Genomic DNA, 12,467 nt, shown 5'->3' with positions numbered 1-12,467 from the left:
GATCATATAAACAATAAGACATCCTTTAATGTACAATTCCACGTCGATGCCAATTAGGAATCACGTTTCTATAATGTTCTACTTCATTAAGAGTCGTATTTCTATATCTTTATAAAAGAGATCTTTGAAGAGCATGCTGAGGAGTGTAATGATACTATTAGATTCTGTATAATTACAGGTGATGTTTTAACCCACTTTATTCTACAATACAATGGGAGACAATGTACTATAGGATGTTTGTATAACATGCACATGTGACATGGATTAACCTACAATGTGAAATTGACCAAAAAGTCTTAAAAAAATTATCACACTTAAATAAAATATCACAATTTGGCCTCAAATGCAAAGTTTGATTAAAATTGATGAAAAATTGTTGCACAATCATATGACATAAATAGGAAACTCAAGAAAATTAATCTAAATCTGTGTAAAATAAAGGGTTTGAATCTTTGATCTGTTTACAATCCAAGTAAATGTGCAAAAGAATGTAGAAATGAAAGATATGAAGTGAGCACGAGACAGACTAGGTACTTGCTTAAAATTACCATGACTACCATACTAGTATTCAATGAAAAAGATAACCCAAGGTTCTGATAGGAAATTAAAAAAAATCAATTCAAATTTACACAATCAAAGTTTTCAATAAACTCACTGAAGTATGAAACTTTGTCAAATCAAAGCTTGAAACGGTGTAAATAAAGAATTCTGCCCGAAAATATGAATTACTTTTATGAGCATAAATCTTTTAACTTTTCTAAAGCCTTAATTTGTAGTTCCTGAGAAAAAAATCCATGAACATTTCAAACATGGTCATGCGTAAGAATGTAATTGGTAAACAGGATGTTAATGAGCAAAGTATCAATTATCTTTCCATAAACATTGATTCCAAATTTCAGGGAAGAACTGATTCGTAGTTATTAAGAAAAAAACAAAAATATAAAGGGATATACACTTGTAAACCAGTATATAATGATGGATCTATTGTGTCAAGCTTCATGAAATTCTGATGCTTTGTTTCAGAGGAGTTGTGTTGACAATCTTTTTAACCCTGCCACATTATTTATGTATGTGTCTGTCCCAAGTCAGGATCTTGTAATTCAGTGGTTGTCGTTTGTTTATGTTTGACATATTTGTTTTTCGTTCAGTCTTTTATATAAATAAGGCCGTTAGTTTTCTCATTTGAATTGTTTTACGTTGTCATATGGGGGCCTTTTAAAGCTGACTATGTGGTATGGGCTTTGCTCATTGTTGAAGGCCGTACAGTGACCTATAGTTGTTAATTTCTGTGTCATTTTGGTCTCTTGTTGACAGTTGTCTCATTGGCAATCATACCAAATCTTCTTTTTTATATTTGCAGTAGTAACTGAAATCAAAGTTTTGACCTTGAACTTAGACCTAGAATGTTGTAAACATTATGACACACCCTATGGTGTTGGTTAATATACATGTCAAGTATAAAGTATGAAATCATAGCTGTTCTCTAGATATAGAGTAGACACAATTTGTTACTGATGAACGGAGAGATGACCTGAAACCATAGTTTTTAACCTTGAACTTAGACCTAGAATGTTGTAAACATTATGACACACCCTCTGGTGTTGGTTACCATAATATACATGTCAAGTATAAAGTATGAAATCATAGCTGTTCTCTAGATATAGAGTAGACACAATTTGTTACTGATGAACGGAGAGATGACCTGAAACCATAGTTTTTAACCTTGAACTTAGACCTAGAATGTTGTAAACATTATGACACACCCTCTGGTGTTGGTTACCGTAATATACATGTCAAGTATAAAGTATGAAATCATAGCTGTTCTCTAGATATAGAGTAGACACAATTTGTTACTGATGAACGGAGAGATGACCTGAAACCATAGTTTTTAACCTTGAACTTAGACCTAGAATGTTGTAAACATTATGACACACCCTATGGTGTTGGTTAATATAAAATGTCAAGTATAAAGTATGAAATCATAGCTGTTCTCTAGATATAGAGTAGACACAATTTGTTACTGATGAACGGAGAGATGACCTGAAACCATAGTTTTTAACCTTGAACTTAGACCTAGAATGTTGTAAACATTATGACACACCCTCTGGTGTTGGTTACCGTAATATACATGTCAAGTATAAAGTATGAAATCATAGCTGTTCTCTAGATATAGAGTAGACACAATTTGTTACTGATGAACGGAGAGATGACCTGAAACCATATATAGTTTTTAACCTTGAACTTAGACCTAGAATGTTGTAAACATTATGACACACCCTATGGTGTTGGTTAATATAAAATGTCAAGTATAAAGTATGAAATCATAGCTGTTCTCTAGATATAGAGTAGACACAATTTGTTACTGATGAACGGAGAGAATTGACCTGAAACCATAGTTTTTAACCTTGAACTTAGACCTAGAATGTTGTAAACATTATGACACACCCTATGGTGTTGGTTAATATACATGTCAAGTATAAAGTATGAAATCATACCTGTTCTCTAGATATAGAGTAGATACAATTTGTTACTGATGAATGGAGAGATGACCTGAAACCATAGTTTTGAACCTTGAACTTAGACCTAGAATGTTGTAAACATTATGACACACCCTCTGGTGTTGGTTACCGTAATATACATGTCAAGTATAAAGTATGAAATCATAACGGTTCTCTATATAGAGTGGACAATTTTTTTTTACAGATGTACAGACAGACTGGTCACTATAGGGCTACCTGCCACAAGGTGGGGCCCTAATAATAATTTCCTGTTGATATGCACATCCACATATTATGTCCATGTTATCTACAAAGTTTGATGAAATTCTGTTGTATGGACTGAGAGAAGTTGAGATCAAAGGAACAGGACTGACAGATATACTGACGGTTCTTTGTTCCGTGGGGTATAGTAACAGATATACTGACGGGTCTTTGTTCCGTGGGGTATAGTAACATTAACAGGACTGAAAGATATACTGACGGGTCTTTGTTCCGTGGGGTATAGTAACATTAACAGGACTGACAGATATACTGACGGGTCTTTGTTCCTTGGGGTATAGTAACATTAACAGGACTGACAGATATACTGACGGGTCTTTGTTCCGTGGGGTATAGTAACATTAACAGGACTGACAGATATACTGACAGGTCTTTGTTCCGTGGGGTATAGTAACATTAACAGGACTGACAGATATACTGATGGGTCTTTGTTCTGTGGGGTATAGTAACATTAACAGGACTGACAGATATACTGACGGGTCTTTGTTCCGTGGGGTATAGTAACATTAATTGTACCAATGGTACCAATTTCACAGCACCAGATCAATATCTCCTCTCTTTTTTTTAGAGAGAGGGTATAAAAGTATCATGATAATGAAATAACAAGAACCTTACTGGTTTACTGCTTAAATAAATTTAGAACAATTTTATATCACTAATAATAATGACTGCATGGTTTTGCAATATTACTACAACAGTTTAATTGCGACTCCCCATGAAATGCAGACATTAAAAAATAATTAAAAAGCATTTTACAAGTTTCAACAAGAGTGCACACGCTGAAATGTCTCGCCTTCTATACTAATCATTGATATTATGTTGATAGTCCTAAGTATAAAGCTAAGCTAATATAACTGTCACATAAACTTAACATTAACCAAGATAACTAAACAAAGACCAATGAACCTTGAAAATGAGGTCAAGGTCAGATGAACCATGCCAGGCAGACATGTACAGCTAACAATGCTTCTACACAACATATATAGTTGACCTATTACTTATAGTTTAAGAAAAATAGACCAAAACACAGAAACTTAACACTGTGCAATGAACCGTGAAAATGAGGTCACGGTCAAATTAAACCTGCGCGACTGACATAAAGATCATAAAATATTTCCATACACCAAATATAGATGACCTACGGCATATAGTATTAGATAAAAAGACCAAAACTCAAAAACTTAACTTTGACCACTGAACCATGAAAATGAGGTCAAGGTCACATGACATCTGCCCACTAGATAGGTACACCTTACAATCATTCCATACAACAAATATAGTAGACCTATTGCATATAGTATGAGAAAAACAGACCAAAACACAAAAATTTAACTATAACCACTGAACCATGAAAATGAGGTCAAGGTCAGATGACACCTGCCAGTTGGACATGTACACCTTACAGTCCTTCCATACACCGAATATACTAGCCCTATTGCTTGTAGTATCTGAGATATGGACTTGACCACCAAAACTTAACCTTGTTCACTGATCCATGAAATGAGGTCGAGGTCAAGTGAAAACTGTCTGACAGACATGAGGACCTTTCAAGGTACGCACAAATCAAATATAGTTATCCTATTACTTATAATAAGAGAGAATTCAACATTACAAAAAATCTTAACTTTTTTTTCAAGTGGTCACTGAACCATGAAAATGAGGTCAAGGACATTGGACATGTGACTGACGGAAACTTCGTAACATGAGGTATCTATATACAAAGTATGAAGCATCCAGGTCTTCCACCTTCTAAAATATAAAGCTTTTAAGAAGTTAGCTAACACCGCCGCCGCCGCCGTAGCCGCCGCCGCCGCCGCCGGATCACTATCCCTATGTCGAGCTTTCTGCAACAAAAGTTGCAGGCTCGACAAAAATCAATATCTATTCATAAGAGTTTATCTAATTTGTAATCTTTATTTTATGGGGAATCATGTTATTTATTTTTTCCTGTATCTAGAATAATAGTTGATTTCTCTGATGGTTATGGCTGTAACATATATCCTTCATCTGTTGCTCAGATCAGAACTCCATGTTTTATACTACCCAATTTCTGAAGAACCAGTGCATCCTTATTTACAATTACAAGTATGTTGAATTTTTCAGCATGAGCCAAGATAAGGTATAGTTGTACTATGAAATGACTGTAATTTATTTTGAACTAAGACAAAATAGCTAAAAATGCTTGAAATTACATAAAAAAGCAATGGGCCTGTTAATAAGTGGTTCTTTTCCTATTACTGATAAGCATGTGAAGTTAATATATTTTATATTATACTAATTTATAGTAACATCAACTTTTTATTTAAAAAAAAATAAAACCAGATGCTCCGCAGGGCGCAGCTTTATTCGACCGCAGAATTCGAACCCTGAACAGTTGGGGCAAGTATGGACACAACATTCAAGCTTGATACAGCTCTGAATTTGGATTGTGATTAAATAGTTGACACAACATAGGTTTCTGACACAGAATGAATGTGGTCTAAGAACTTAAACTTAAAATATTTCAAATTAGACATTTACCTATTATGGTCCAATATCCAAAATCTAAATACATGGTTAGATTCAGCGTATTTAAGAACCCCATGCATTCAATTTTTGTTGAAATCAAACAAAGTTTAATTTGGACCCCAATTTGGACCAACTTGAAAACTGGGCCTATAATCAAAAATCTAAATACATGTTTAGATTCAGCATTTCAAATAACCCCAAGGATTCAATTTTTGTTGATTACAAACAGTTTAATTTTGAATCACGATTTGGACCAACTTGAAAACTGGCCCCATAAGCAAAAATCTTAATACATGTTTAGATTCAGCATATCAAAGAACCCCAAGAATTCAAATTTTGTTGAAATCAAACAAAGTTTAATTTTGGACCCCGATTTGGACCAACTTGAAAACTGGGCCCATAATCAAAAGTCTAAGTACATGTTAAGATTCAGAATATCAAAAAACCCCAAGGATTCAATTTTTGTTTCAATCAAACTTGAAGTTTAATTTTGGACCCTTTAGACGGTAATGTAGACCAATTGGAAAACGGGACCAAAAATTAAGAATCTACATACACAGTTAGATTCGGCATTTCAAAGAACCCCAATTATTCAATTTTTGATGAAATCAAACAAATTTTAATTTAGAGACCCTTTGGGCCCCTTATTCCTAAACAGTTGGGACCAAAACACCCAAAATCAATCCCAACCTTCCTTTTATGGTCATAAATCTTGTGTTTAAATTTCATATTTTTATATTTACTTCTACTAAAGTTATGTACGAAAACTAAGAAAAATGCTTATTTGGGCCCCTTTTTGGTCCCTAATTCCTAAACTGTTGGGACCAAACTCCCAAAATCAATCCCAACCTTCCTTTTGTGGTCATAAACCTTGTGTTCAAATTTCATAGATTTCTATTTACTTATACTAAAGTTATAGTGCGAAAACCAAGAAAAATGCTTATTTGGGCCCTTTTTTGGCCCCTAATTCCTAAACTGCTGGGACCAACACTCCCTAAATCAATCCAAACCTTACTTTTGTGGTCATAAACCTTGTGTTTTAATTTCATAGATTTCTATTCACTTAAACTAAAGTTATAGTGCGAAAACCAATGTGTCTTCTGACGACGACGACGACAACGTCATATCAATATGCGACTGCAATTTTTTTTTGCAGTCGTATAAAAATAAGTGGGAGTCATATTACAGCCCACCTAATGATCAAATAAGATATTACAGACTGGTCATTAAGCATGCATACAGTCAAGAATTAACATTAATTTTTATTTTTGCATTATTTTATGCTGAAATCAATGGAACATGTTTGTTATGACATCTGGTTAATAGTATGTTCAATTATGTATGTTTTCATGTTTTAATGTGCGTCGTATTGGAAATTTTATGACTTAGAAAATTGGATAATTTTTTATATGTAGATTTCAAAAGTCTCACTTGAAATGTAATTTTAGTCGGCTTGTTCTCATTTTGCCTTAGCTGTCAAAATTATTATATAAAATTAATCCCATTTCGCCTTAGTGCAAATTTTCAGGTTAAAAAGAATAAACTAAGGTGAAATGGGAACTTGTGTAAACAATGGAATTAAATTATTATAATAATAATAATAACTTTCTTAAACTATCCTGGATTTGTACCAATCTTGGACAGAAGCTTGTTTATGATCAAAAGCTAGCATCTAGAAAGAAACTTAGTTTAAAAAAATATTCTTTTTCTGTATTTTACTTATAAATGGACTAAGCTTTTCTACCAGTTACATTACATATAGTTTGCAGTTAAAGTTTGAAAAACATTTATTAGATTCATAAACTATCCTGGATTTTTACCAAACTTGGACAGAAGCTTCTTTCAATCAAAAGATAGTATAGAGAGGAATATTTTTATTATTTTTTTCCTCATTTTTTTTGAGCCTGCGATTAACAGCAAAAGTAGGTGAGACACCAGGTTCCGCGGAATCCTTACAAATTTATTAGATATAATTAGCACAGTTTTTATTTTAATTTTTTTTTATTAAAGTTTCTGTTATATAATAAACAAGTCTATGGGAAGACATGGTTTTTTTTTTTGTTCTTTTAAACTTTTTGTGTGTTTCATTATGTAAAGGATAAATAAATTATTTAGATTTTTAGACAATATTTCAAGAGAAGCAACTTTCCTACTCAAAAATGTTTTTATAATTCTAGAATTTTCCTGATTTCACAACTTTTGAAATAAAAAAAATGGTCACTTTTATTAAAAATATTCACTCAAGAGAAACAATTCCCTAATTACATGACGTTTAAATTGCTATAAAAACACAGAGGTTTAATTTGTTTATTTAGTATTTTTATCTAAATTCACATTTCGCCTTAGTTCAATTCCCACCTGGCCTTAGTATATTTTTTACCTTTTTTACCTGGAATTCACAGTTAAGGCGAAATGAGAACACACCTTTTAGTCTATCAAATGGTCTGATTGGGAGGAGAGGAATTGATCTTGTTTATCCATGTACTGAACTAGAACACATTTTTGTTAAGGGGCCAGTTGAAGTCCGCCTCTAGGTGCAAAATTTTCTCGATGTGTTGTAGACCTAAAGTTGCCTTCAGCTATTTGGTTTTTTTGGTCAGGTTGAATGTTGTCTCTTTGACTCATTCCCCAAAATATTCTAAATTTTAACTACATACAATTATGGATTTTGCCAAAAATATCTCATTTTCTACTTTTAGAAAAAAATTGTAAGGGTTCCCCGGAACCCGCTGTCTGGTCTTCTTTATGAAAATAATAAATGTTTAAATAACTTTAGCTGCGACTGTAAATTCACTATGTCTTGCTTTTCGACAAAAGTCAAAGTACGACAAAAAGGGCGGACAAAATTCTCAATATCATTTAATGTTTGAACATCTATATTATATTCAATGGACAAATTTGGATAAAAAGATTTGTAGGTATGAATATGTTTATTTGTGTAGACATTAAGTAATTGTTCAGAATGGAAAAAGTGTAATATTGATCACTACAATTATCCTTATGCAGATTTCTATGTTACAACCAGTTTGGTTTTTAGCATGAATGAAGTCAAGTAGGTTAAGGGCAAAAGCTTTATATATGCTTTATATGCTTTTCTTTGTTGAAATAGATCATACAATGGAAATTAAGTTAAGATGAAGTCGAAATATCTGGTTCTATTTATATAAAACGGAATTTACAAATAATTTAACAAAAAACAGCTTGTGTTTATCTTTTAAAACAAAAAAGTAATGTATTTCTGTCTGAAGGAAAAATATGTCTACAAATCGGAATTTCAAGGAAATGTCTGAAATTTCAACCTCAATTAACTCAAAAAGTAGCACATGGTGGATATTTGATTTCATCAGGTAAAAAATAGCCTATATGCAAATTTTCATAAACATTTCATTATGGGATCAAAACTGTATCGTATGCCCTTAAAGTATAAATGCAGGCATTTAGAAATAAAAACATTCATTACTGACAAAAAGATTAAAAATGTTCCTGTCACACAAAGGATTTATTGATTTACTTGATCCTTGCAGCTTCAAAAGCGCTCTGAATATGGTCATCCTTTATTTAGGTGTTTCACAAGAAAGCAGGCGTGAAGTGGATAAATAACACATGATCTCGTGTCAATTCAAAATTAAAATATAAATTAAATTGAGAATGGAAACAGGGCATGTGTCAAAGAGGCAACAACCTGACCAAAGTGCAGAAAACAACCCAAAGCCACAAATAAATGAATTGTGTTACATTTGTGAATTTTGGGCCTTTTATAACTGACTATGCAGTATGGGCTTTGCTCATTGTTTAAGGCCATACAGTGACCTGTAGTTGTTTTTAAAATATCTGTGTCATTTGGTCTCTTGTGAAGAGTTGTTTCATTGGCAATCATACCACATCTTCTTTTTTTATATCTCCTTATACAGAATTTGGGAGCCCTCTTAGTCGGACTACAATACCACTAGCTTTTTAACACTGAGGTTGAGAGTTTAAGTTCCACTAAGTGGTTGATGCGCATAAATCCCATCTTAATTGACTAGGATTGTCAGTTATCCTACCAAAGATTGTGGTTCATAATGTTAACACTATAAAGACATTCTTGTCATTAATTCACTAAATTTCACCCCTTTAAGCTCTTGAAATTTTAACAGAAAAATTACATCTGTGAAGTACTACAGAATATGTTCACTTGAGGCACGGATACATGTATGTTGGTTTTGTCAACTTCGTATTATTTTTTCACTTTTTGTTTTTATCATAGATCAAATGTTTTTATTTTTACACATAATCATAAATTTGCTAAATAGGAAACTGTATATCCATCTAATTTGAAACATGATAGCAGATACGAAGAAAAATAATACAAGAATATTTGTCCATATTAAGTATACCTAGATCCACTTACACTATCCTATGTTCAATATCTAAATAAATGGTGAGATTTAACATATCAAATAACCCCAAGAATAGTTTTTCATGACACCAAACAAAATTAAATTTTGAATCCTTTGGACTCAGACCAATTGATACTGTCTGAAAATTGGATTCTGATAAAAATTTTGACACAATATAGGTTTCTAACACAAAATAAATGTGATTAAAGATCTTAAAAATCTATTGATAAATACTGTTCAATTTAAGATTTCAAAATTTCAATTTTTTTTTTGAAGAAACAAAGTATGAACTCCTTTTAAAAAATTACCCCCCCCCCCCCCTCCTTAAATTTTTGAACACCCTTCCCCTTAGAGAAATTACCCCCAAACTCAATCCCAGCCTTCCCATTGTAGTATGGAACATAATAGTACAACTTTAGAGAGATTCATTCACTTAAACACAATTCATTGTCTGGAATCTAAAAAACAAAATGCTTGTTTTGGCCCCTCTGTTGCCCCTAATTCCTGCATGTTTGGGGCAATTAACCCCAACAACAAGCTCAGTCTTCCCTTTGTGATATGAACTTTGTGGTAAAATTCAGAGAGATCATACACTTCCACACAAGTTTTTGTCAAAAAACTATAAAAACTGTTGGTACCATAACCTTAAAAATCAATCCCAACCTTCTTTATGTGGTACTGAACCTATAAATTTAACTTCATAGAGATCCATTCACTTAAACTAAAGTTATTGTACAGAAACCTGATTTGTTTTTGGACGACGCAGATGACTTCACAGACAACGTCATAGCATTATAGGAACCAAAATTATTTTTGCGGTAGCATAAAAATGGTCAATAGAAGATCAGCCACTTACCTCGCCTGTTGCTAAGTCAACTAATACATTGTCAAGATGTCTGTCTCCAAGACCAATGATATAACCAATCATTGACATTACAGCTGTCGACCTGGCATAGGCCTGAGTGATCTGCCACCATTCACTGGCCCCTGTACTACAACACCAAAGTTCCCTGAAAAATAAATAAAAACTGTAGATCTGGCATCATGAGTGGCATGTGACTAAGTCACTGGTCACTGTACTACAACAACAAAGTTCCCTGAACTAGAGGCTCTTGAGAGCCTGTGTCGCTCGCCTTGGTCTATGTGCATATTAAACAAAGGAAACGGATGAATTCATGACAAAATTGTGTTTGGTGATGGTGATTTGTTTGTAAATCTTACTTTACTGAACATTCTGGCTACTTACAATTTTCTCTATCTATAATAAACTTGGCCCTTAAGTTACAGGGGAAAATATTTTGTAAAAATTTACCAAATTAATCAAAATGGTTAAAAATTGACTATAAAGGCCAAGAACTCCTTAAGGGGTCAACTAACCATTTTGGTCATGTTGACTTATTTGTAGTTGTTACTTTGCTGAACATTATTGCTGTTTACAGTTTATCTCTATCTGTAATAGTATTCAAGATAATAACGGCGGCCATCTTAGTTAGATGGCTGGGTCAATGCACACATTTTTTAACCAAATATACCCTAAAAATGATTGTGCCTAAGTTTGGTTAAATTTGGCTTGGTAGTTTCAGAGGAGAAGATTTTTGTAAAAGATTACAAAAATTTACAAAAAATTGGTAAAAAATGACTATAAAAGGCAATAACTCCTTAAGGGGTCAACTGACCATCTTGCTCATGTTGACATATTTGTAGATCTTACTTTGCTGAACATTATTGCTGTTTACAATTTATCTCTATCTATAATAATATTCAAGATAATAACCAAAAACAGAAAAATCTCCTTAAAATTACCAATTAAGGGGAAGCAACCCAACAACCAGTTGTCTGATTCATCTGAAAATTTTAGGACAGATAGATCTTGACTTGATAAACAATGTTAACCATGTCAGACTTGCTCTTAATGCTTTGGTTTTAGAGTTATCAGCCAAAATCTATATTTTACCCCTATGTTTTATTTTTTAGCCATGGCAGCCATCTTGATTGGCTGGCCGGGTGAAGGGACACATTTTTCAAACTACATACCCCAATGATAATTGTTGGCAAGTTTGGTTAAATTTGCCTAAATAGTTTCAGAGGAGAAGATTTTTGTAAAAGATTACAAAAATTTACGAAAAATTGTTAAAAATTGACTATCAAGGGCAATAACTCCTTAAGGGGTCAATTGACCATTTTGATCATGTTGACTTATTTGTAGATCTTACTTTGCTGAACATAATTGCTGTTCACAGTTTACCTCTATCTATAATAATATTCATGATAATAACCAAATATTCAGAATACTATAATCACAATATCACTTCTGCAGTTTTATCTATAAAATGATTAAATATAAGACATCAAATTAGGAATGTAGACAAAGAAGAGGCAGTATTTCTTTTCAATTTGTTTTACCTGGCAAGTAAATCGGATGGCGTTTCTTCTATAAGTTCCTGTAAAACTGACCGCAGTGTGGACAAAGGCCATTCCTTTCTGTTTTCAAGATTTGTAATACCCTGAAAGTATAAATGCCACATGTCAGTAAAAATAAACTTTACAGAGCTTAATCCTTTTGCATTCTATAATCACATTTCAAATACAAGCTGAACAGATGAAACATAAGATGTTAGTTAGAGAGGGAGAGGTTAGAAAGATAGGGAGAACTTATTTAGAGGGGAAGGGGTTAGTTATAGAGAGAGAGGTTATTTAGAGAGGGAAAGGCCATTTAGAGAGGGAGAGGTTAGAAAGAGAGGGAGAGGTTATTTTAAGGGAGAGGTTCATCAGAGAGGGAGATGCTATTTAGAGAGGGAGAGGG

At 33.0% G+C, this 12,467-nt stretch overlaps 1 protein-coding gene across 4 annotated transcripts in view; it reads right to left on the bottom strand.

The window, feature by feature from the left end:
• LOC139487419 (serine/threonine-protein kinase SMG1-like) overlaps positions 1-12,467 on the bottom strand; it is a 156,601-nt gene that overhangs the window by 63,945 nt on the left and 80,189 nt on the right. For all 4 annotated transcript variants that reach the window (XM_071272179.1, XM_071272177.1, XM_071272180.1 and 1 more), the window contains 2 exons: positions 12,068-12,168; positions 10,521-10,674 (listed from right to left, as the gene is read on the bottom strand). In XM_071272179.1, coding sequence (XP_071128280.1) covers positions 10,521-10,674; positions 12,068-12,168 — 255 coding nt within the window. The remainder of the gene's footprint in view (positions 1-10,520; positions 10,675-12,067; positions 12,169-12,467) is intronic.

Source organism: Mytilus edulis, chromosome 9, assembly GCF_963676685.1.
Source record: "Mytilus edulis chromosome 9, xbMytEdul2.2, whole genome shotgun sequence".
Classification (NCBI taxonomy): domain Eukaryota; kingdom Metazoa; phylum Mollusca; class Bivalvia; order Mytilida; family Mytilidae; genus Mytilus; species Mytilus edulis.
Note: the sequence above shows the minus strand (reverse complement) of the source record. Positions and strands in the feature narration are given on the sequence as shown.